Source organism: Cloeon dipterum, chromosome 4 (assembly GCF_949628265.1).
Source record: "Cloeon dipterum chromosome 4, ieCloDipt1.1, whole genome shotgun sequence".
Lineage (NCBI taxonomy): Eukaryota > Metazoa > Arthropoda > Insecta > Ephemeroptera > Baetidae > Cloeon > Cloeon dipterum.
The window spans coordinates 347,415-374,099 of record NC_088789.1 but is presented as its reverse complement, the minus strand read 5'-3'; the positions used below and the strand labels follow the sequence as shown (position 1 = coordinate 374,099).

Sequence of the window (26,685 nt, the reverse complement as noted above, 5' to 3'; positions counted from 1 at the left end):
TTTGCTCAGTTTTTTCTTAAAACTAAAAATTCCCCGATTTTTATTTAGAAACATTTTAATTGTAAATGTACACGTATTCTTTAATTAGACAACGCATTTGAATGCAATAGAATTAGATGCTTCATATAATAACTCTTGAAAAATGAATTTTGATGATATATTAGTTTAAAAAATGCCGGAAAAAATACAAAAAAAGGTAAAGTCGAGACGCTTGGCATTGGCACACCTGCGCGTCCTAAATATATTTGAAGCCCTCTCGTCAATATCGACCGTTTCTCCGCTGTTCAAATATTTGCCATCGGAGGGATTACGAGAGCATTTGTTTGTATTTCCGAAACAAGGAAGCTGCTCTAACAATTTATTTTTTTTTGGCATATTCTCCATTTCTGTGGACACGCAAATAGAGTGGAATTTCCGTGTCCGCGCCGTTAATAATTAAAGCGACAAATTAGCTCTTAAGAAGCTGGCTGGCTGACTGGCTCTTTTAGTCTGTGTTTGTGCTGCAGATAAGGGATCAGCAAGCAATTAGCTCTCGCCGGAGGAAAAATGTGCTCATCAAGATAAAAGCAGCGGCAGCAGCTTCTCGGAAATTATGAATTTCGGGCTGTGAAAGCAGCTCCTACGTGATTTACGGCGCAGATTCACCCTGGCTCGCGAGAACGAGAGACACACACACACACACACACACACACACACACACACACACACACACACAATACGCAAAAAGCAGCGCACAGGCTTTATTTAATTAATCCGCCATGCGCCGGCGGAGTGGAGCAGTGAGAGAAGAGTGAGTGCGATGCTGTGTTTTTCTTCCGCACTAATTGAATTTCCCACAGCGCCAAAATTTTCTTGCAAAAACATTGTTTCAAATCCAATAGCTCTTCAAAAACAAATATTTTTGGGGAAATGTTGTTCTAAAAACGGAATTAGAGAAATTGTCATTTCTGAATATTATTAAATAAAAGTAGAAAATAAATGGGTAAAATCACTAAAATTAATTTAAAATTATTTAAAAAATGATGCATCTGAAAAATTTGAATGATTCATCTAAAAGTGACATCATTCTGCCCAAAAAGCCAGGCTCAAATCAATAAATAGAGGATTGGGGGCCTCTGCAATATCTGTGAAGGCGAAATGATTATTGCATGGCCATTTACGACCGCTCGGCCGTTAATTAAGCAAATGAGGATATTGGTCGGAATCGATTTGCCGCCGCTCCCTGCAGCTATCAAGGCTCATTTGCAACGAAAACAAAGGAACATTCATCTCATTTTTGTTTTAGATGGAAAAAATTGCGCATTTCATGCGGTAAATAAAAATGTCTCTCTGCTCTGTTTCAATTCCATTATTTTAGTTTAGTTTATTTATATTTATTTGTATATATACAACGGTACAGAATGTGAAGCTCCTTCATTCCTGTCCGCATATTTACAAATTTAGTCAGACACAAAAATTAATTAAAAAAACATAAATGGAAAGAAACATAGTGTGTATACATTTTTTAGTGTCTTTGTCATACTAAAAATCTAAAACGGGGTATCTAATAATTTTGAGATAGTATTTAACCTACAAAAATACTCATTAATTTTAAAACTATACGTTAAACAATATAAAAATACATTGTATGTATTTTAATTTAATTAAATAATATAATTTTATATTATTTTTGATGATTTACAAATTGTTGTGTTATAATGGTTTTCTTATTTTATTTAAAAATTAAACGAATCAACCAAGAGCTTATTTTTATTGTTTGAAATAAGGAAATAAGCTCCTAATTGGCCTGTCTATCTGTACCATTACCATACTGCCATGATGTAAATTAACCGAACAAATTAAATGAATGGTTATAATTTAAGCTAAATACTGTATATCAACTCAATTTGACAACCAATGGGATTTTGATTTAATAACGTTTATTAATTAAAAGATATTTAATTTTAAGATTTTTCAAGTTAAAAGACCTAATCACCTAATTTCCTTAGCTTTTGATATTTTTCATGCGTCAATATATTTTGAATCCCTCATAAAATGGGTTAAAAATTAATTTAAAAAATAAATCGCTTAAAAGTAAAAGAGAAAAATTCTAAAAAATCAGCACCAAAATTCGCCGCGAGCGGTGTCATCGTTTGTGGGGTCGCGGGGCGGTGGCGGATCACACGCGCACTATCTTATCTGTCGTCTGGCAGAATGGCAATAAAGCGATGGCGGACGGCACAGCGCAGCGCAGCACGCAGGCACAGCGCGAAAAGCGAGCAGCAAATCCCCCGACCGAGCCGGCGGACCGACCGACCGACCGGAGCAGCCAAGCGTCTCCGCGAATACAAAGTGCCGTGCTGGCTGAGAAAATAGCACGAGCAGATTGTGACGTCATAAATAGCAGTTTAGCCGCGTGTATTCACGCACATATGTGTGTTTGTTTGTGTAAACGAAGGAACAAACAGATAGGCTGATCGACTGACTGACTGACAAGCTCAGACACGACGAAAGCAAGCTGAGGAAAGTCGAACCTAATTTCTTTCCCTCTAAAAGAAATGAAGATTTTTAAAAAAATATATATATATTATTGTAAATAAATTAAAACGATTTTCTAAAATTATTTTCTTCTACTCTAATTTTTATTTTTATGTTAGAAGGTCATTTTTTAGAGCTCTTAAAATTTTGTTTGGTATTAATTTTTAACAAGGGCTAAGAAAACTTCCATTAAGGGATGAAAATTTTTCCAGAGCAAAATTATTGACAGGCTTTAGAGGAAAATCAATCAGTGAATTTGTCAAACTTTAGTTTATTTTAGTTTCACTGTTATTCCGCATAATTTACAACAATTTTTAACACATTTTCCAAATCTGAACATAAATTAAAATTATTTTTATCACAGAAAGAATTCAGATATTGATGTCATGAGTAAAAATTTAACAACATTTGCAATAATATTTTACACAATAAATGTTTAAATACAATTTATTTATTAAATTTTAAAATATTTGGCATTTTCAATGTTCTAAACTTAACTGTAAAATCCATTTTAAAAATATGTGGGAGCAAAAAAGCAATATATATTTTGAAAACAACACAGTAATTAGCGGTTCAAGCAGCATATTTTAACTTCGTGACGCTCGCTAGTCCTGTATAGATATTTAAGAATTTCATCAAAATCAATTCGTAATTTTCAAAGTTTTGCAAACGGTGCTGTGATTGGGCATAGAAAGTGGATAAACGCCGTTGGCATGTGCTATGAAGCAGCAGTAATGATATTCGACCGGCGGAGCGGACGACGAGAACGCGACCCTTTTTCCAGACGAAGATGCAAACCGCCGCCGTTTCTCTCAAAGGGCTAATTTGCTATATACCAGACGCTGGCCGGTTTTTTTTGCCAGGCGGCACCGGGAGAAAAAATTTGGCACTTCGCGGTCAAACTTGCGCTTTGAAGTTGGCTGGAAAATGGAAATGCGACCATTGGGATATGTTTTTCATTCACTCCGACTCATGAACCGACTTTATCAAGCGGATTATGTACATGCTTTTTGCATAGCAACAAAAACGTATTTGTCAACATTTACACTAAAAATTAATTACAGCAAGCACATTTTTGTTTAAGGAAAAATAAATTAAAATAAATTATTTATTAAAAAATATTTTTAAATTAATATCGAAAAGCACGACTAGCAGCAATTGCAGACTTGATTGATTTTCGCACGCATTCGATTAAGCGTCGGCGATAAATTCGAGTTCGCAGCTGGCGGTAAACAAGTGAGTGTCGAGATTTCCGGCCTGGGGCCGGCTGCATTATTACCGACTGACACTCACACACCACGGCAGGCAGCCCAAACGTCGTCGTGCCCGTGCGTTAAACCAACTTAAGCAAGAGAAATTGTTGTAATATAAATTTACTGCCGCGTTGGTGGAAAAGTTGAAAAAGTTCAGCCACCCGTGGAATTAACGCAGCCAAAATGAAGCGGGAGCTGCGACGACGGAAAAAACATCTTGCGGCGCGAAAAATCATTTTATTTTCGGCACTAAATTTCCCCCGGAGGCTAGGGCTCTGTTCGGAGACTTGTTTGCTCTCTGATCGTGCTGTGTCTGCATTATCCAGAGGAGCTAAACGTTTGCAATATTTTTCCGAAACAATTGCAATTTTCACAGCGCACTAGATAAAATCTTATCATCTCGCTGTTGTTCCAATAAATTTAATTTGTACTAGTGTTAAAACATAAAAAATAACAACTACAATTTCTCTATTTCACGCATTTAATCCATTTTTCCACTTTTTTTATTTGTTTTAAAATTTGAAAATATACAAAAAATTAAAATTTCAGCTCTATCAACTTTTATTAACAATTGTATCCTCCAACCATTTAATTTATGCTTCATGATTTTGTTTTTTAAATCGATCTTTGGTTTGGTTTTCTTCTAAATAAAGAACTGTTGTCGGCAAAACTACAGTTCAGTTCAATAAAAGAGTTAACAAAAAATCTGTAAAACATTTTTAAAATAAAAAATTCAATTATTTAAGGCAAATCTCAAGATTAAGTAAATAAAACAGTCGTCATGCAGTGTTGGTCTCGTCATCACTTGAAACCTTTTAATAAACAGCGCCGCGCTTTGGCCGTTCCAGCGAGAAAAGCTGGTTATGCGCGAGCGGAGCAAAGGAAAGAAAGAACGCGATACGCCCTAAATTGCTTGCGTTGCGGAGAAGAGTTGACCTTTTAAGGTCACGACCTCTTTGCTTTGGCGCACTCGTCGTCCGCTCTACTCTGCACTGCTCGGTAAAAGAGAGAGAGAGAGAGAGAGAGAGAGAGAGAGAGAGAGAGAGAGAGAGAGAGAGAGAGAGAGAGAGAGAGAGAGAGAGAGAGAGAGAGAGAAAGAGATTGAGAGGAAACGCGCGCGGCGCAGACGGACGCGCGACTGACCTTGTGCATCAAGTGAAATGGCTCTTGAAATAACACACAGGGTGTGGATTCCGCCTTCCGCCGCGCTCCTCTCCCCGCCGCCCTGCGTGTGAATGAATTAGCCGTGAAAATCGATTTTCACCTGTCTTCTTAGCTCTTTGATAAATAATCTGCTTGGCTGAAGAAGTCTTAATTTGAGCCATTAAAGAACAAAAATGAGCAAAATTTAATGGAGGACTTGAATATTTTGGTTTGAAATTAAAAAAAATAAAATTTCAGATTTTTTTTTTTTTTTTTTTTTTTTGCTCTTTTTATCCTTGTCCGTCCGAGGACCGGGAAGGGCGCGCACTGCACTAGCACGAATGCTGAAACCCGGGTCCCAATAACACCGCGAACGGATAACATGGGCGCACCAGGCCGCACAGGGACCCAGCCCACTGAAGGGCCACTTGCCTCTGCACCGAGGACTGCATTGAAACGCTAGACATTTGTCCCGTGAAGCCAAATCACGCATGCTGGAAAGGTGCAAACCAGCAAGTAGCGAGTCGGCGCCGGTGCGCCTCCCAGCCCGTCGAGCAATTTGAGCAATTCGAGTCACTAAACTAACCACTTTTTGCCATCTCTGACATTGGGTAGCCAGTATTAGATCTCCGAACTGCTCAAATACCTCACATTGCTTTGACACTCCTGAGAGTGCCTTAACAATGCGAGCCAACGGGCTGGTTGGATTGGTTTTATTTTAAATTGAAAATATGATTGAGACTATTTTTCTCGTGACCGCAATGCATGGGTGAAAGGGGTATGGGGGTTGATCACCCTGAAAACCATTTGGCCCTCTATGGGAGGTTGGGACGAGTCGAACAGTGTTCAGTTTTTGTATTTCTGATAATTTGAACCCAAGAATAGGCAATATTACCAAAAATTTAAATTTTCCATTTTTTTCCAACATTTGTAAATATAAAAAATCCACATTTTGTAAACTCAAGCCACAAGCCAACAAATTAAATACAAATATTTAAATACGACTCGGCCTCAATCGAAATTGTTCTCTAGTTGTGAGTGGCATCTCAATTGATTAAATAATTCAATTTGGCAAAGTTTAGCTGTGCGTAAGAGGAAAATTGGCGCTGACATGTGCACACAAGCGACAGACGATTAAAGTTGCAAAACTTTTCTTGTTCCAGGATTTGAAGACGGAAAGGAAACCTCAGGCGAGTCTGGTGAGTACTTCTCGAAATTCTCTCATATCCTGCGTCACAAATTGTCTCAAAAGCTCCGCCAAACCAAGTCGCGGGCCGCCACCTACAGCAGAACAGAAACATTCAAACTTATTATTTTTATTGCAAACAAATAATAAAATATAGTCCTTCAAAATATCTGCTTTTTACGTTTTTTAACGAAGGAATAAGTGATTCACAATTTTACAGCAAAAATATAGTTAAAATTGTAAATAAATATCCAAGAGCAAATATAAAAAAGTAATTTCACTTCAACGTCCTTTATATTTGTATTAAAATAATAAAATCATTATTTTCTTATTTTTTGTTTACTTTTTGAATTTTTAAATAACTACTATTTAAAAAGTTAAATTTTATTTTCAAAATCTTGTCAAGCATACAGCAATATATATATTTTTAAAAAAGTACGATCATTCTAATTTTCAAACAGAAATTATTATTTCTTCTGATTCTTCTTAAATGCCGATAACTCACGATACGATCTTCTGATATAATTACAATATAACGATATGGTTCAGGAAATATGCTACACATTCAATATCAATTAGTTTTTACATTTTTTTTTTAAATTTCTAAAAGTTGAAGGCTATTATGGTGACCACATTTCAACTTTGCTCCTGCCAAAATAGTTTTTGTAGTGGCCATTAAACCAATTTGAAAATTTTCCTATTTAGTTGAAAAAAAATCCGACAAGAAATTAACTCTGCATCTTTTTAGATCATCTTAAAAGACAAAAAATTGAAATAACTGTGGTTTTTCCCTGGCATTATGCACGCGGGGTGGCGTCTGGTGTCGGTGTATAAAAATGATCGATGGCGTTTTGGTTATAATAGACTGGCGTGCGGCGACAGAGGCGCGCAATGCAAAAGCAGCCCGGCCGGCACTCTTGTTAATAAGTAAACGCAGCGCGCGCGGTGAGAGATTTGGGTCAGAACGGCGATCGAGGCAAAAGTCGCCACCGAGTCTGACCCGTAAAAAGCAAAAGCGGCGGCAGCCCTTTGTTTGCTCTAGCTGCTCTCACGTGTTTACTCAAATTTCCCTCCTGCGCCTCTCACTTCCTCCTCGGGCAACGCAACAAATCGCCTCCGAAAATTTGAAAATGCTAAGAGACGATCAGCTTTGATGTTGCATCTCTTTTCACTGACTAATTAACATTCCTCCCAGGATTCCAAACACGTGTTCTTTATCAGTGTGATTGCTTGCTGTCAACAACTATTTTGAGCACTTAATTTCGTGGAATTTGATACTTCATTTTTAAAATGCCTTTGACGCTTGAAATTCCATTTTAAACGTCTACTTCAATAAATTAGAGGAATCTTAATTTTTAGTTTCTGTAAGTAGTGTTCAAGTACTGGAAAATTCTTATTTATTTAATTTTTAGAGTGATTTTATTTCTGGTTTTAGAGAAATTCCACTTCAAAACAGACATTTTCGATTTTTGGGTTTTTTTTGCATCTCCAAATCTCGGATTCTAAGAATACAAATATTTTTTAAACACCCCACAATTCGTTCTAAATTACCACCCTGTACCTTCTTTCAAAACTAAAAACATATTTTTTTTAAATTCAATATGAATGAAAACAAAAATCTAGAGCCATAAAATATTTTACTTTTGTTTCAAGGGGGTTGAAGTATAGCATCTTAGGGGTGGAGGGAAAGCACCCCTAAACCCTTTAGCTGTTCAGGGGAGGTTGAGACGAGTCTAACGGTGTGTAGTTTTTGCAATTCTAATGGTCAAAACTCGAGATTTGGAGTTTCCGTATTTCCATAATTTGAAAAATTCCTATTTTTTCGAGTTTTGAGTGGATTTATTTTTAAACAAAAAGCCATCACTAAGAAATAAAAAGCAAATTTTCTCATTTTCAAAATCAAATTGATAATAAAAACAATAATGAGATTTAACCCTTTCAAAAGCAATTTGATTGAACAAAACATAAATAATTTGCATTTTCTTCAAATATTGTTGAACTTTAATTAAAATTCCATGGTTAATTTGGGTTTATGAGGCGCTGCAAGATCCCTGAAACTTATGCAACCTGAGCTGCATCGAGGGGTGTACTGCTGCATATGTTCAAGTCACCCCGATAAATTTAAGCAGGAAGCAAAAAACGTGACAAGTTTAGAGATATGAATACAGAGGGTGCAGTTGTTTTGAGCTGTAAAACACTCTTGAGTGCGGGTGTCTTTTTCGTAAACTAAGGGTAACCGACCTTGGGAAAAAATAAATGCAACCTCTTTTTGTACATTGTACTCGGCCAACACATATGGCCAGGGATGAATGGAACAGGGGGGGGGAGGGAGAAAGCAAAAAGACTGCGAGGCAGTGATCGCTCGCTCAATTTTTAGCATTTATATAGGCCCACATTAAAATATTTTAAATTTGTTTTCTATCAGATTTGTACCAATTCAGAAGGGCAGCAAAAATGAAGGAAAATGGCTCTTTACCCCTGAAAAATTTTACACTAGGTTAAAATGAAATTAGAATATCAAAAATTGCGGAAATTCTTATGACACACAATAATTAAATTCAGTGTAAAATGTGGAAAAAACGACCTGGATAAATGCCTTTATGAAAATGATCAGAAAAAATGGAGGTAAATAAAATGCGTTAAAAGATTACACGAAGAAGATGCCTCTTAGAGAATGTGTTGTTGCTTAAAAACATGCTGCCTCTCCGATAATGATAATCAGACCCGAGCGCGGAAACATTTATTGCCTCGATCCTGCCAGACACATTTTTCAGAGGAAAATGAATTGAGCCACAGTGAACGGTTTTTTTACATCTTTTTGTCAGATGTGGCGCAAGGCAATTGTGGAGAACGGGGCGAGTTGCGTCGGCCAGACCAGATTCGGCTTGAAATATTTAGTATGTGTATTGATTGGGTCGTTGGCTGCGTTGCTTGCTTGCTTATCTGGCCGCGGCCATCTCGGCACGCGATCCGAAACACTATATTCACATTATGAATGTGTGTTCGTTCTATGTGTGTATTTATGCCGCACGACAAAGCACAGAATATTTCTCTGCTAAATTATACGAGTCGGGAAATGAATGGCGCAAATCCGATATGCTTGCTTTTTCCACTCATCAATACTGTTTGCTCGCTCGCACCGGCGTCCAAACTCCAAATGTGTCACCCTAATGAGCTTTTGATGGCCGTTTCGTTCCTGATGCGAAGGCTGGTCGTCAATTTCATGCTCTTAAATCGGTGAAAATGAGGTTGTTATTGAAAAAGAATCAAGGACTGAATTAAATACGAAATACAAGAGAAACCGTAACTTATTTTGTATAATTTTTTTTTCTTTGACCTAATTATATTTCAGGACCAACTTAAAATTTAAAATTAAATTAAAATAAACTTTAGATTCAAATTTTGGTTTATTACGGATCAGCAGGGCAACTGTGCCCCATACATCCACATCCAGAACTTAACAAAAATATAACAAAGCATTTTTTTGTTTTCTTTATAGCGTATTGTTGATTTGATCGTTGTATTTAGTCTGTATTATTTCATTGTTGCCGTGTAAGAATCGCAAATTGTCATTGTTGTTTTCTAACTGTTAACGCGAATATTCAAATGGTATCATTCTTCATTTGGCAGTTCATTGTAACGGACGTTTAGTAATTCGCGGACCCAAGAATTTGGGGTAAGTTCCGTTAACGATAAAATATTATTGTAATTGTAATTGATTGAATGTATTACAGTCCTGTTGGTGATTAAACAAGTCTGTGTTACAAGAAGAATTATTATTTGGTCAACGCTTCCTTGCGACCAAATTTGGTGACCCCGACGTGACTGCTGCAGGAATTCTCTCCTATATTTAAGAATTCCTGCAGCAGCCTAGACGACTGGACCAACCCTGAGGACAAACTGGACGAGGACCCTGTAAGACGTAAAGATCGCCATCGCAGCAGGACGATGTAGCTTCCGTCCCCGATGTTGTCGATCGCACGCCTGGGCTTAAGCGGTACCACACTTCGGATGCTGCGCCACGCTTCACCGAAGTCCCTGACGAACCCACTCGGACGCGTCCCGAGTCTTTAATCCGTCCCACTCTCCGAGCCTCACTACCACATATATTCAGCCACGCAGCCCAGTCTACACATTTCCGATGTCGTCCCATCTACCACAAGTCGCAGTCCACACACACGCAGCCAACATCATCATCTTTAATAAAATTCATAATATAGGAAACCACTGCGCATCTTAATTCCTTCCTATATATTTGGTGACCCCCGACGATAGACGCTGGATGAAGACAGCCAATTCTCAAGAATTTTTCAAACTGGAAGAGGCCGCTCAACAATTAACAAGAATCAACAATACGCTATAACTTCATAAATTACTAAAAATTACAAAAAATCTTTATTGGCTTTTGGCGAGGCCATATAATCGTATTATCGTATCGCGGCTCAAGCCTTAGCGAAAGTGGCAAAGCATTGTACAAAATTGCAGCACTTGAAAATGGATTTTGCTGCGAAATCATCAATTTCTGAGGCGCAATATACAATTCAGGCGCGCGGCGCGTTCCATGCCCATGCACGTCCCTGGTCTTTTTGAAGTAGGCGGGGTAGTAATCAATTTCTTTTAAAATGAAATTGAAATGATGTTTGAATCAGATTAAAATAAATTTTTTATTTAAATTATTATAATTTTTTTAAAGAATTCTTAGAATTTAAAATAAAATTGAAATAAAATTTGAAAATATTACCACTGTTCTTTTTTGATTAAAGCAGGACAAATTGTATGTTTTATCCAAATATTAATCCACTCTATTTAATAAAATATAACAATAGAATTTAAGTGGTTTTCGATGTAAAATTTGAAAAGACAATAGCGGCACAACAAAGAGGAGCATTAATTTGGGATCGAGTTGAATAACAAAGTCTGCGATCCGAGATGCGTGTATGTGCGGCGGGGAAACAAGATAAAAATCGTGTCCGCAGCGGAGAGACAATGGGCAGCGCGAGACATCAAACGCGTTGTTGATTTGGCTACACGCGGACACGCCGGGCGCAGCTCTTTTTCATTCTCGTGTGTGTCTGGCTGGACGCGACTGCGAGTACAACACGCGCGTACATGCTCGCTCCGTCGCGCAAACACACACACACTCTCTCCGATACAAGTACACGAGCGAGCGGCAAAAAGTGCGCCGGCCGGACACGCTGACCCACACCTCGGGCAGTGAAACAACAAATTCTTATTTCAAAACGATTCAATCACGAAAATATAATTTAATTAAATTTAGAGGGTTAAAATATTCTGCTGAATATAATTTTTTTACATATTTTAAACAAAGTTTTTTGTGATTTTTTAGGTTAAAGCCTTCTAAATGAGGAATCGTTTTAAAAGTTATTTAAAACGCCCTAAGCTAACAGAAAATAACTACTTGATACATATTTTACCTTCATCGACAACCTTAAATTTTGGGGAGGTTTAATTAGAATTGACAATTAAGAGGAATGCACTGCATAAATTTTATTTTGGACCCCTCACCAAGGTCTCAAAATTTTCCAAAAATTTCCCGTTAAACCAGATTTAAAAAAATTGCAACGTTTTAACATTATTTTATTGTATATTTGCAATTAGATGTGTATGATTAGTGTATAACTTTATTATGTGCATGCTGAGAGCCAAATAAATATATTATTATCTTGGATTTATTCTGGTTTAACAGTGATACACATAACCCGGCGGGCCTTCAAGATGAGGCTATTATTTTATTATTATTGATTTAATGTATTTTTAAATAAAAATAAATCACCCTTCAAGCGAAGGAAAAGAACGATATTTTTCACGTCCCGCGTCGAAAAGGGCAAAAAATGTTCTTTCCACCTGTACAACTGAGAGTATTTTCACATTTTCTCTGCGAGCCGAAAAGGATTGGGTGTCCTGTGTGTGGGGGCGACACACACATGCACATTTTAAAACGTAAATTAGGCCTGCCTCGGTGTGCAGTCGCCTCTCGGCCAGAGGGATTCTCCGCCGCCGTATGATTCTGCTCTCGCAGCCACATTAATGAGTATTTATATTTCAAAAGTGTAAACACGACTGCCAAAATGGCTTTGTGTGTGATGTGTAAGAGCTGTAAAAGCGGCCAGCAGCAACAACTTTCGCGTCTTCTCCTTTTTTAGTCTCAAATCTGGCTCCGTGCTAGCCTAATTTTGACCGCATCTTTTTTAAAAACGTCGCCGGAAATAAGTGAGACAATCTTGAAATTGTGAATTATTGTTGTGAAATAAAATAAGAGTTCGAGTAAGGAGTCATGCAGTGCCAATTTTGCAGCTACTTTTCTCAAAATGTTAATTTTGGCTGTAACTGAATCCTAAGGAATATGAGTTTATGCATTGGCAACAAGCGTTTTCCACAATTTTTTTGTAGAACCAATCCTCTTTAAAAAAGCTTTCAAATTAAGTATTTTTTACCGCCTTAATATTATTTTCGTTTTAAACTGGAAATATTAAAAATCATTTATTTTTCAACAGCTATTAAAATATATATTTATTCGATGAAATTCAATAATGAATTATATTTTTTCTTCAAAGCGTTTCCTGTTTTTTTGGCCATGTCTTCTGGAGCCTTAATTAAAATCTAAATTTTGCTGCTCAATGTTGTTAATATCCTAACTTAGAGCAAAGAAGGTGTCACACCTAAAAACGTGTGTGTCTCATTTCGTTCCTATAAGAGGTATGCGATTCACAGAAGCCAGAAAAGATGCAGTATAGTTGATGCTTTTGTGTCGGGAGGCGAATTCCTGAAAGCAACATTTTTCGGACGATGCCTTTTCTGGTCTTTCACTGCGTGACACACAAGAGATAAATTCAAAGGTCTCCTTCATGACTCGAGCTTCTGAAAGAAATAAAAACTGATGACAAATCTTTATTTTGGTTTTGTGCTTAATTTCCAGTCTCATTTTAAACTATATTCTTTTAATTTTTTGAATAATGGTTTTCATGTTCACCAAATAAAAAAAAACACATGTGCGGATCACGATTCTCATATGAGTTGTGCTCTTGGCTTTGACAAATTGGGCGATGGCAATCGAGCAGCGTGTGTCCGCGCGGTGGATAATCAATTTAAAAAATGGGCCGTCTAACCCGATGTGATATCTTGGTCCGCGCCGTGCGAACAAAAATGAAAATCAGGTTTCAGATGACCCCTATTTTAATTGTCACGACCGTTTATTAAGCTTAAGTGCGCGCGCGACCAAGGGGAACCGGCTGTTTTTTATTCGCATCTTTTTAACCTGTGGGGTTCAATGATCCTCTTTCAAGAAACGTTATTGCACTTTCGCGGACACAATAGTTTATTGAAATCAATTTACAGGGTGCCATTGTTGATTTGTTTGCACATTGATAACTGTGTCTTGTCAAAGCTGCAGAAAATTAAAGGCAATGGTACAAGATCTTTCAGATCATGGCTTTCGCATTTCAATTTTCTGTACTCATCCTCAATTGCGTAGCCCAATGAGGGTTCATCGGTTTTAGATAATGCATTACATGCGGTCGTGACCGTTCCTGAAGTGCTGCACCATCGCAGAACTCCTGCAGAGTCCTTGTAAACTTCGTCCAAAGGCATTTCCATGCGTGACCTGTCTAAAGAACCAAAAATATTATTTTGCGTCGTCTAGATTTTTCGTCTTACAAAATTCGTCGTATGCAGACGTTGAGACGTATCGAGTAAAATTGTTTTCAACAATGGAAATCAGAACGCGCATATCTTGCTGCGACTCGTAAGTCGGCAGGCTGCCGTTCGCTCGATGGCACATGGCTGCTGCGTCTGCGTGCGAATATAGCTGAAATTACGGCATTGTGTCGGCAATTTTTAGATATATAGTTAAGCTTCTTTTGAACCTGTCCAAAAACTGGTTTGACCAAAAGAACGTTCTCAATCTCCGTCGGCTCAAAGTTGCTATCTGATTTTATAAAATTAAATATTTTTGCAAGTGTATAGAAACTATTGGCGCACAAATTTCATAACAGGATTGGTTCAAAGTCAAATTCTTTGCTCGTAGATGACGAATTGTACAACGAGAGCTGTGGGGTTGAATTATGTATACAAATTTCCTTTAAAGTTTCAAATTCACCTTATTATTTCTTCGGTATATGAAATTGGATCCACAACCTCAGTGAAATTCCGGGGATCTTGGCCTTTAAACAGGATTTAGTATGGCTTAATAAGGAAAGTTATACTGTTGCTACCTTGAAGTTCGCTCAGTGGTTTTCCAACAAGGGCAGCATAGTCAGTTCTCTGAGCCACATTCTGAAGATCTCTGTTCCAAAATTTCGTGAGCGAGTCAGAATTGTTCGTGAAGCATTTTAGAAAATCGTGAATGAAATGGCACTCGTCGTGTGAACTGTCGAATTTGACTTTTTTTTTAACTATTATTTTCTATCCCATTTGGTTCTATCTCCAACAATCAGATACCTAATTCGTTACATTCCCAGAACTTGTCTTGCGCCTCATTAACCAAAAGGGTAGACTTCCAGGCGTCCTCTTTCATTTGCTCAACAATCAACATGTTGAGGGCGTTCATGTTGTCCGTGGCTTTTTTGAAAAAGTTCACCGAGTATTTGCTCATTATCGCAGCAAATTCTTGAGAAGCCGCTCCAGCAACCTTGACTTTCACCAACTCCCTCTCAACCGTGTCAGTCCAGAATTTTCCACCCTCGTAAAGCTAGAACTTCACCTTAGAATATGAACTACGTAATTTGAAAATCAAATATACAAAGCCTAGCAGTTCTGCTATACACGTGGCAAAACACTGCGCAGACGATTTTTTTTAATTTTTAGCACCGACTCATGAAAATAGTACCTTCATTTTGTACGAGAACGATTTTACTTCTGTAGAGTTGAATTTTTCAATATCACCTGCGTCAATAAGTTCTCAGCATACTTGACAAATTCGATAAATTAATTTCCTAAATACGTTTAGTGACGCGGTGCGTCAGTTTGCACTCATTAAAAACTTCCTGGAGATGCGAATCATCCATCACTCGAGCCTGTGCAAATATTACTATACAAAATGTTTCTCACAACAAATTAAAATTACCTCGCAAATAGCTTTTCTATTCGTGTCGCATGTATCGATTCCCAAGATAGGCCCCTCCTTTTTGGAATTTTTCACAATCACGCAGTATTCCGAGGGCTCAACAGGCTGGTAGAATACTGTGTATGGAAGAAAAGGTGGATAATTTAAAATTTAATCAATTTTTTCTGTTTCTCGCAAACCATTTGAAAGTGAAATGAAATTAATTGTCTCGTTGCGTAGGTTCACGCTGGGCTTGACAAAGTCTTTAACTTCTGACGAACACCAACTGGTAATTTATAATAAAAATAATTATTACATTAGTAATGAAATGTAAAATGGATCAAAACGAAGAAATTTCCAAACCGGTATCGTTGGTTTTCGCAGCCATTGTTGATTCCAGAGGTCCAGAACGTTAAATCAGAATAACCACCATCTTCATCTGTGTTGGCCTCTAGAATTTCACTCAAGCAGCTGAGCTTTTCGACAGACTGGACGGTGAGGAGACGCATGCCGAGGCGGCAACAGTAATCGAATGACTCTTTCCAGCTCATTTCCTTAATATCGCATTCACAATATCGAGAGCTAGGTGAAATTTTATAATTCATACTCTAGTTGTTGTTAAAAACCGAACACCGCAAGCCGTCTTCCACTCTCCCAACAAGTAAGGTTCTAAAAAATTACTCGATTGCACTTATTTCACCAATTGCGTAAGCCCTTATAGTGTTCGAATCGACCAATATAGCTGGCGCCAGTGGTTTCTTTCGATTGTAATGAAATCTTGCGCTGCGATTTAAATACTCCATCCTGCTGCTATGCATTCTGCTTCTACAATTAATTATTTCTTCAGACGAGCTGAAAACAAAAATCAGTTCAACCGATTTTGGATTTCAGCACGTCTAAAGGAAGCTAATTAAGTGAAGAATGCACAGTGACAGGATTAAGTCTAAAATCAAAAGTATGCGGCGGCGCCATCTGTGGGCGGATTCGAACACTAACGGCTTACGCAACAGGTCAATTATATGTATGATTTTCTTACTTAAAAGAACTCTCTCGCTTGCATATTTTAATGAATATTGTATCTGAAAATTTTTATTGAACAGAATCCAAACAATCAGCAATCGATTATAATTCAAACTAAACCTGCAAGTAGAAATTGCCGGAGGAAGCATCCAAATTCATATCGCAATACATCGCATTCGGACAGAGAGGAAGATTGCAGGCTCTTTCTTCCCCCTACGAATCAAGAAAAGAAATATCAGAAATAAACACTCCACCTAAATGTCAAACCTGAGCAGCTGTCATCTTGTCATCGTTGACCAGGTCTGCGATATTTTTGCCGTCTTTCTGGCAAGCGAAGTTCGCACTGGGTCTAGAACACTGCACCTGCCGCACTCCGAACGGTGTTCCAGACTTTGCGTACTGCCGGTCGACGACGAGGCATGAGCCAACGTCACGCGGGTTCACCATCTGCCAGAAGTTGTCCTGCGAGTCCCAAGGACCCTGGTCGTCGTGCTGGCAGAAACGGTACTGGCCGGCGCATCCTTGCCGCGTGGCCGCCGTCCAGAAACTCGTTTTTACTAGCTCACGGCCTCCTGCGGTCATGCCTGGACACAATCTTTCATTAAAATGCTGATCTTATTTAAAATTATTAAAAACAAGTATAACTATCGAGATAAACTAGAATTTTACTTTTTAAAAAGAAAAGCTAACCCAGCAAGAAATTGGATATCCTAGGATATCCACTCAAAGACATACGCTGTTCAAGAGTATATCTTCAGGATATCCAATTCCTTGCTGGGGTATGCATCAACACACACCATAAGGAGCTTGGACAAAAATTCTGCTGCTCTGATTGCCCTCCGAAGTCAGGGTATCGAGTAAGAGATCGGTTACTCTGACGGGCTTCATTCCAATGCTGCAGCACAGTCTGATATTTTCTGTCCAAGTCACCTGAATTTTCTAAAATAAAAAATTCTGCTGATGATTAAAACGATTTGCCACCTTTTTGTGACCAAACAAAAAAGCTGTGTCACGAGAAACTCCATTCCACTGCCGCTGCTGCCACACTGCCCAAACGCCGCCCAACATTAACCCTTTGAAGCAACAATTTAGCTTTTTTTTTGTTTAATTCGATCTATAAAATACTTTTCAGCTTTCCAGACTGGTCAAAATATGTTCGCTGAGAGATTAATATTTGGATTAGCTTTCTAAAAATCAAATTGAGTTATTATTACGTTTGTTACTCTACATATATCTTCCCTGATGCAGTTGACTGTCTTGCACTTGTACTAAAAAAACAAAATGATGAATCATATCGTACACCTTCTTTGGACTTAATTAAAATTTTTGTTGCTGTACCTCGCAGAAAAAGTAATTTAGCTCATTGCACTTCATTCTAACGAGCGTCTTGCTCATCATGGAAAGAGCCAGACACCTTTCCGTGGGTGAAACTTGGGCAGGAAGACCAAGTGACGAGGCAGTGATGCGCGTCTTGTTTCCCGCGCACCAAGAGTAGGCAGCATTTGCACACTTTTTCCCTTCGGCCATCCCACTCGTCCAGATAAAAAAGTATTCTGTTCCAAATACGTTTTAAAATTATCAAAATTAACTCTAATTAAAATTATAAAATATTTGTTTTTAATTTAAAGGTATGGAAATGGTCGCAGTTTTATAGAATTATTCATCGTGTTTTGAAATCGGTGGGGCGGCCAGAAGTTGGGAAATTTGCACACTCTGGTGTTGCTGCTGTTCGAGCTTCATTTGGCTGAGGTCTGGCACCAAACAACGCATATTCAGCTCCCCCTCCTCCACGGTAACCAGTTGCATTTTCCGTTTTGCACACGTTAGGACCGCGTCCCCAAACGAGCCCTGACAACGAGAAAACGGTTAAAAAATCTCGACATTGGGGACTTGAAATTGATTTACTTGGAATTGGCTCCTGTAAAAGAGGCGACCACACCTGAAAAACACGTCTCCGAGTTCTACTTTGCTGGTCGAAATGAATGCAGAAATCGCGGCTGGAAATTTGACTCGATTATTAGAACAGTTTATTTATAAAAAAAAATGATTTAGATCGCGTACAATCTGATAATACCGACAAGAAGTCTGAAAGAGTAAAAAATTATGGAAAATGAATAAATAAAACCGTTATCTGGAAAAAGAATACCTTCTGCCATTGCAGTGCTTTGGAATTGCTAATAGAAAGTGAATTTACGACCAGGAATTAACATGCAGATCGAATTATTTTAATTTTCACCCTTAATCTTCCATCATGAAGGGCACAGTCGCCGGCAGAACATTTTAGCGCAAGAGTAGGTGGTCGCTTTGTTGTCGTTGCTGCGAGCTTGCATTTCAAATAAAAAATTTAAATTATCAAGCTATTATATTATTTAAAAATTAGGAATTATAAACTATCTGAAAAACAAATTATATTTTACCACTGGCTCGAACAACAGGCAACCATAAACGACAAGCAGTATCATTTTACTGCTAGCTTTTTGACGCAGAGAGATGGAAAAATTGGCTATTAATTTTCCCCATGTTTTGTCGCACTTCCGCACAGCAACACAAATTGACGACATCTTTTAGTTCTGACGTACGTGTCCGGTATACATTTTCCATGTTGTGCCCCGGTGGATTTTCCACAATGAAAAGCGCTTTTCAAATTATATTATTCACTCCATCACTATCTTAAAAATATTTCAATTTAAAACTATTATTTATTTTTATTTCATCTGTTTGTATTCATCCTTTTTTGGTCTGCAAGACATATTTGGCGACACTTTTCTTGTTGTGCTGAAAATTAGAGCGGCCCTAATTAGCTGTGCGCACTTTGGCATTGTCCGCGCCGCGCCACCCACCCACTCGCTCGTCTGCGTATAAATTATAATTGCAAAAGCGGTTTACAACCGTACAGCGATCAAAACTAGTTTGTGCCACATTATTTACGACCTTTTAACCAGCACACACAGCATTTGTTTCAGACAAGAAAAAAAATAACACACACTCGTCGGAAATAATTCTGTTTGTCATTTTCTGTCACGGGGCAACAGCACAAATTGCCCGAGTGGGTGCCCGTCTGCGTTTATTTTATTCGCAAACGAGTTTTGAAATTAATAACGTGTTAGAGAGAGAGCGAGCGAAAGATATTCCAGGAACTAAGGAGGCTGTGGAAAGGAAATTGACAGCGAGAGCGAGCAGTGAAAAGGTTTAACAAGCCGTTGAAAATCGAGGAGATGAGCGTAATTAGAGGAAACAAGCGGCGCGGGATGACGCGTGACGAATGAGAGTCTTCAACTTCAAACGCGCATTTGGGCTTGATTGTTGCGCCACACCTAAGCACACACATCACATCCCATCACGTACCACGTCGCAGCCTCCAACAAAGCAGATGAGCCAACCTGCAAAATTAAACTTAGCACATTTAAAATAAAACAAACGCTTGCCGTGAACTCTCTAAAAATTCTAGTAAATGTATCCAGAGTGCCCATAACAATTAAAATTTCTAAGAAAGATCTAAGTAAAATCAGGCTAAATTGGCCTATTTAAAATATTCAAATAAACAAATTAAGGAATCATTTTTCATTATTACAAAGCCATGATATTCAACTAATTAGACGTGCTAAATATTTAAAATCAAATTAAGGATAAAAAAATTGTTGTCCCGCGTGCTGAGGAAGCTCGCCGCGCAATATTTTTTCTTCTCTCTATTATCGGCAGGCAGTGAAGTTTGTTTTGTTGAGTTTCCAGATAAAAAAGAGAGCAACTTTAAGGAATTTTAAGGGATTTTGATGCTCTTTTCAACGAAAATCTATTTTTGTAAGTATTCTCCCGCTGTGAGGAACGGACGTGCAGCGGACAAAAGAAAATATCACAATGGACTAGGGGTCGTTCGGGGAGCTCTCTCGGCACCCAACTCAAGGCCAATTTCTCTTCGAATCCTCCAAAGTCTTAAAGTGCAGTGGTAAATTAAAATTCACTACCAACCGACTAAAAATTTTACAATTCAAATTATTTTTCAGAATTTTAATTACAAGTATTTTTTTCTTTGCAACAATAACCGTAGAATAGCGGCTCTCAATTAAAATTCAAAGAATGGTTCTGTCGCGTTACATTATTTTGGGGGTGAAATATGAGAAGGAGCGTTATGTTTGCGTTAGTGGCATCGCGCCCTTTTCTGCTCGCATTCACTTCTGTGCGTTGATACCGAGTGGACGTGACGCCTTAAGTGACGGCAGCTCTTCCGTGTTCTTCAGCCACTGTACCGCAGGTAATTAACTTATATCATTGCAATTATTAATACGATCACCACCAATATTCTGAAATTAAACTTCATATAATCGCATTTTATTTAGGCAGTTTACACGTCATTTTTACTGGGATGCACAATAATTCAAGTTTTTTTATTATTATTATTATATTTCAAGGCATGCTAAAGAGATTTGTCGTTTAAAAAATACGCTTTCTACTTAGTTACAAATTTGCCAAATAAAAATTAAAAAGCATGAAAAATTATGGTGTTATTCCTAGTGCTGTATGGCAGCCTAAAAAAACTACGCTCGGTGACACCTTTCCATGCTTGCGCGAGTGTCGCGTTATTTTGATGCTTCTAAATAAAAGCATCCGTTTCATTTTTGTGGTACATTGTAATTTTAAAAATGAGCTTTAAGTAATATAAATATATGGAATTAACATGCGTGTTTTCAAGAGGTCCACGTTGAACCAAATTTATAACTAAAATTTGTTATTTTCCACTCTCTATTAATCTAGAAAGTTATTAAAAAAGAAAAACGGTGACATCTCCGGTTTAAAATATGCGAGAGAGATGCAGTTTTGATAAACAAAAAAGTTGTTTTAACATCCCCTAAAGCTTTTCTGTTTACATCAAAGTTTTAATTGTAATTAATTATAATATTATTCACATCTTTGGTTTACTCTTAAAGTTGAAATAACAAATCATGATACTTTTGAACTCCCAAAGTTTTGTATTTGTCGTTAAGGCTTTTGTTTTATGTATTTTATTTTAATCTTTTAAACTTTAAGGTTGAATATAACTTAGCTGTAAATTTTGTGCAACGTAAAGCCTATTGACAAATAAAATTAATTGTTTTTTCAATTGATTCAATATTTTTTTTAATTTCTTTTCAGAAAATTCAAGCCTTCATTTATAAAATGGATGTAAGGAAGAGATACGAGTTGAAAAGAAAGATACAACGACGTCAGGCAATGAAAGTTCAGAAGAATTTACTAGAAGAGAAACAACTTGAATTTCGAAGATCTTTGAATGTACGTTTGAGGAGCGTCAATCGAACTGATACTAACCCTGCTGGACCCTCTCAAATTGCACCACCTTCAAATTCTGACAAACGCCAACAAAATGATTCGATCATTCCATCTCTTGAGAAGAACCAAAATGACGGTGGATCTTGTTGGAAGCCTGATTTGCCCGTAAAAGAAGAAAATGATTTTGAAACCAGCTCTGACTCTGATGATCGTGAAATGGGAGAGTGGAACATAAACGACCTGAGTACCAAAGAACCTCTCACTAAGTTGAAGAAAAAACAAGTAAGAACGGTGCATGAGCCCTCGACTGACGAAGATTCTGAGGAAGAGAGCAGCTCGTCTCCAGCAATGAAGAAGCGGAAAAGCTTTTCATCTGCAGCCAGGCCGTTCAAACCTGATATCAGTACACTGCGGGAGACTGCCCCAGGACGATCATTGCCTGTGAGCCAGGGTAATGATGAAAAACTCGTTGGTCTCCTGCAGCAAAGTGAGTAAAAATTCAATTTAATACAATTAAACTACAAAATAGATCAGGATTATAAAATTGATTGAGGTAACTAAATAAAAAAGAAGAAAAATTATAAGCAGGAAGTTGCTCCAGGTCAATGAGCAATTCGAATTAAATATCGGTAGAGTCAACGTTACAACTTGTTTTAAAAGGCAATGATATTTTCAGACCGTTTCTGTATTGCTGGTTGAAAATTTCTTGTTTCAGATAACAAGGATATAAAGGAAATTCATGCCAAACTGAAGGAAATGCAGGCCGAACTGAAGGAAATGCAGGCCGAAATGAACGGTAAGTTAAGTTATGATTTAAAGTTGTGGTATAAATAAAATCTGACTATATCGATATTCACACATTTGACAAATTTTTGTGCGAGCTGACAGTTAAGAAATATTTGTAGAGTAACTCGTAAAAAAGTTTATTGCAAAACATATTGATTATCTTTTATGCTAAAGTTTAAGAAAAGATTTTGTCGGGGGATAATTTCGCATTTCACATAATTTTTTTGTTTTTGTCTATTTGTAAGAGAATAATAATATTTGTGTTTTAGGCTTTGAAGATAGCATTGACCGTGTTTCTGAGGCTTTAGCAAATTTAAAAAAGCGAGATGAAATAGATTCTCATCAATGGGCGCATTTCATGAAGCCCAATAAAGATATTGTTATTATAAGTAAGCCCGATTGTCTGCCGACTTCCACGATTGAAGAAGTCTACGCACTGGAAGCTTTGTTGAAGGACAAGGAGAGAAACAAGGAGGAAATAGCGAAAATCGTACGTTTTTTGGAATTCTGTTTTGTTAATTAAGAGAGGAAGCGTGGCATTTTTTCCAATTAATATTTGCGATCATTTTGAATAAATATTAAAATTGCATCTTTTTGCAGCGCGAGTTTCTTGAGTATGAAGTGGAAAAATGTTGGTGCTGGAAGACTGGAGCTAGAAAAACTATGGCTGAAGTGTTCGAGATTCAAGTGCAGACTCAGATCAACTGGGAGGGGCCAAGCAAGAAGTCGAATGGGCGCTCCTTGCCTCGAGAGTTCCCCAACATTTTGGACGCCGTGACAGGTATAGAAAATATTTTTTAAGGATTTAATATTCACTTTTTATAATCAATTTATTAATACTTTTCTCATTCTTTGTCGCAGTTGCTAGCAAATTGCACCCCCGATGCAAACTCGAGAATCTGCCTAAAGGAATGACTCTGACTGCCTGGATACACAATGAAATCAAGAACTGGCTTCGTCATGCAGGCGATCGAGCCACGAAAGCATCTAATAAAGCGAGTTCTGGCGAAGCCCTCTGTTAACAAACATCAAACATCTCATCTTTCTGAATCGCACATTGAGGGTTGAACATGGAATGAAAATAATTCAATAATGTCCGGAATTGGCTCTACTTCTGTGTAGTTTCCATTAATAAATATTTTCTTCTTACAAAATGCATTCAACAGGTTGTTTAATTTCTCAATGTTCAAACATTTTTTGAGTTCTCAATTTCGTTCCGAAAATTTAAATTGTTATAAGAACGATTTTTTATATTTATCCTAAGAAGCTATAATGTACTTCTCAAAAAAGCTGTTTCAAAATTATCATGCGATATTATAGTTTCACTGCTATAACTCATTTTTTCCTTGCAAGTTTAATGTATGAACAGGTTTTATGAATATTTAAATTTTCTAAAGTAAAAAGCGAAATATATTTCGAAAGGGAGTCAATAATAGAGAGACTATGTCCCCTAACAGACAGCAAACCGTTGTTCCAGTTGGTCTCCAGGTTGTCAGACCCTTCATCCCAGGTTTGAACTTTGGTCAACGTTGGCTGTTGAAGGTGGTTTTTAGTTAAAACGGGGGTGGCATCAGCTTCACAATATTATAGGGCAAAATAAACTGTGCCAGCTCTTCAGCCATTCGATTGTCAGTAAATAAACCAATATGTCTTTTTTTGCTCTTATTATCCCTGTCCGAGGACCGGGAAGGGCGAGCACTGCACTAGCACGAATGCTGAAACCCGGGTCCCAATAATACCGCGAACGGATAACATGGGCGCACCAGGCCGCACAGGGACCCAGCCCATTCAAGGGCCACTTGCCTCCGCACCGAGGACTGCATTGAAACGCTAGACATTCGTCCCGTGAAGCCAAATCACGCATGCTGGAAAGGTGCAAACCAGCAAGTGGCGAGTCGCCTCCCAGCCCGTTAAGCAATTTGAGCATTTCATCGAGTCACTAAACTAACCACTTTTTGCCATCTCTGATATTGGGTAGCCAGTATTAGATCTCCCAACTCCTCAAATACCTCCCATTGCTTTTGACACTCTTGAGAGTGCCTTAACAATGCGAGCCAACGGGCTGATTATCTTGAAATTTCATTTTTTTGCTCCGCATTTGTATGGTTTTCTGATTGGTAGAGCTCATCCATAGACGCCATTTTTGATAAAAATTTCGTACGTACCGTGTTGCTGAAATTGAGCTTTGCAACGATACTGTCGAGTCACTTATTTAATCTCAACCTCAAAAGTCAATAAAAAAGTCGCTTTGCAGAACGGCTTCTCGAACTAATGAAGCAGCTGCGCGGCGGGTCTCAATTTTCACGCCGCACGCGGGTTAACAGGCAATTGGGGCGGTCGGGCGGCCCTCGAGGGTCAGAGGCCGCGGCGGCTCTCAGGGTCAGCTCTTGGTGTGCTGGTTGGCGGGGCCGAATCGATGGGGCCATAAAAGAGGCGTGGGCCGCAGGGACGCGCACTTGTTCGCATCATTAGCACAAACGAGCCTGCATGTTGGCACACTAATGAAGCCGGCGCCGATCGATCACGCGAACACACGCAAACACACGATTAATGCAAGCACATCTCTCGAATTAGCCGCTCTATCAACATTCCCCATCCGTTTCTCACAATCCCAGACGCGCTTTTCCGCCCGACTGAACTATTCCTGTCATGTTCATTTCTAGAGGGATCGACAATTTTTTTCTAAACTTCCAATCCAATGAGCACAAATCATATGTACAATTTTAAGCCATTTGAGCCAAACTTGAAACCCTTAAATAAAAAACTGTGACCAAAATTTCTAGTAGCAAAGCAAAATCACGGCAAAAGAGACGGTTTTAAACAGCCAATCGTCTAAATTTCACAGCTCGACATGGATTGGATTTAATCGCAATTTGACCCGTGTCTCCGTGCATATGAGCCGCAGGTACTTTGGCAGAAAAAGCTGAGAGATGGAAGAGCGACGCGTGCTGGTCGAGTGGCAATAAAAGGAGGCGCGTTCGATGTCGTCGGCATCTGCGGGGGGCGCTTTTATTGCCCGAAACGCCGCGTGTAGAAACAATCGGCGAGTGCGATATGGCATTTAATGTGCAGTTGACAACGGGCACTTGTGCTCCAGCGCCGCGATTAATCACCCTTATTTATTTCGCAGCGTGAGCACACATTTTGTGCGTAAATCGCACGCCCAACACATTCCATTGTTAACATACTCCACACCACACTCGCGGCTGCTGCTGCATGTTGGCCCTTTGCTCTCCAACAGCGGCACTCGCGCGTGCTAAATTTTATTTATTTACTTCGGCTGCAGTCAAGCGTTACAAATTAAAATGATGCTGAACAAAAATTATTGCCCAGCTCGTAATTTTAAAAATTAAATTTAAAAATTCGTATGGAATTTGGCTTTCTTTTTAAAGAGGATGGATATTACAGAATTTACCTATACCAGTGTAAATTTTTTAGAAAAGTGGTGACTTGAAATCCTAATTTGTTTTGCAACAAAGAATTTCCCTTAAAGACCGTCTTTGACGAAGTTACTGAGCACACCAATCGATTCTTGAGGGTCGAATTAGGTATAGTGGAAATTATTACGACCTAAAAGTACAGCGCGAGGAAGAACTTTTTCCCGCCAAAACAATTTGAATATGCGAGAACTGCGCATGCGTCGGAGCTTGTTTGAGCCCTTTCAGAGAGACCGCCTGTACGAATGGTTTCTTTCTCAATTTCAGCCAGCTCTGACGCATGCGCACTTCTCGCATTCTCATTGTTTTGACGGGAAAAAAGTTCATCGTCGCGCATGGACTTTTTGGTCGGGAAAAATATCCATTTTACCTAATTCGACCCTCAAGAATCGATTGGTGTGCTCACGAACTTCGTCAAGGACGGTCTTTAAAAGATTTCATACGCTGTTGGACAAACGTCGACAAGAGAAATCGAAATTTTCCAAGAAAATGTAGTTAAGCGCTGGAAATTTTGAAAAATTTGAATATTTACTGTAAACAAGCTCCATCTTGGATTAGAACTAACTGTCTATCGATCCAACAATTCAACTAATTTTCAATAATTGTCACCGCGCGTGTATCGATTTACTTGAGAGCCAGGATGAAGCAAGTGTTTATTCAACGAATTAAACAGGTGCTAATTGTGAGGCACGACCCATCCATTGTGGCACATTACGCGTTCGTTCATATCGCGATTGGCAATTGAATGAGCCGCTTTATTATTATTATTATTATTCGTGGTACGAAATGCGTCTCGCATGCTGAGAGAAGCGGGCAGGAAGTGGGTTGGGCTGCTGCACACACAATGAGCCTCGAGAAAGAAAGAAAAAGAAGAGTGAAATCGCGCGCGCAGCTGCCGAAATAACATTTATTTAAATCGAGCGTGAAGAAGCAGCAGCAAAACGCGGCGCGCGCGGTAAATAAGTTAAAGCTGCCGAGTTGATTATCCGCCCGCTCGGACAGAAAAGGCTCAATAAATAA

General features: G+C 38.5%; 3 protein-coding genes across 7 annotated transcripts in view; 2 read left to right on the top strand and 1 right to left on the bottom strand.

Moving 5' to 3' along the window:
* The window catches only part of Ddr (discoidin domain-containing receptor 2), a 110,025-nt gene that overhangs the window by 27,609 nt on the left and 55,731 nt on the right, over positions 1–26,685 (top strand). For all 5 annotated transcript variants that reach the window (XM_065488952.1, XM_065488951.1, XM_065488953.1 and 2 more), the window contains one exon: positions 6,077–6,112. The gene's annotated coding sequence lies outside the window, so the exon portion shown is untranslated. The remainder of the gene's footprint in view (positions 1–6,076; positions 6,113–26,685) is intronic.
* On the bottom strand, positions 13,370–18,654 carry LOC135942233 (uncharacterized). Its single transcript, XM_065488246.1, has 28 exons — positions 18,598–18,654; positions 18,417–18,503; positions 18,327–18,354; positions 18,242–18,265; positions 18,086–18,177; positions 17,893–18,028; positions 17,519–17,733; positions 17,395–17,448; positions 17,306–17,339; positions 17,162–17,253; positions 16,978–17,110; positions 16,448–16,764; positions 16,301–16,393; positions 16,197–16,239; positions 15,768–15,829; positions 15,524–15,714; positions 15,361–15,446; positions 15,182–15,297; positions 15,059–15,131; positions 14,945–15,000; positions 14,858–14,893; positions 14,557–14,806; positions 14,331–14,498; positions 14,216–14,279; positions 14,098–14,165; positions 13,983–14,044; positions 13,774–13,924; positions 13,370–13,724 (listed from the first exon to the last, which is right to left on the bottom strand). Exons 1-28 carry the CDS (start codon positions 18,640–18,642, stop codon positions 13,450–13,452), a joined length of 3,051 nt encoding a protein of 1,016 aa, XP_065344318.1. The 5' UTR covers positions 18,643–18,654; the 3' UTR covers positions 13,370–13,449.
* On the top strand, positions 20,572–23,386 carry LOC135943119 (uncharacterized). The gene is made up of 5 exons (XM_065489530.1): positions 20,572–21,929; positions 22,158–22,238; positions 22,498–22,718; positions 22,829–23,009; positions 23,090–23,386. The coding sequence occupies exons 1-5, from the start codon at positions 21,332–21,334 to the stop codon at positions 23,248–23,250; spliced, it is 1,242 nt and encodes a 413-aa protein (XP_065345602.1). The 5' UTR covers positions 20,572–21,331; the 3' UTR covers positions 23,251–23,386.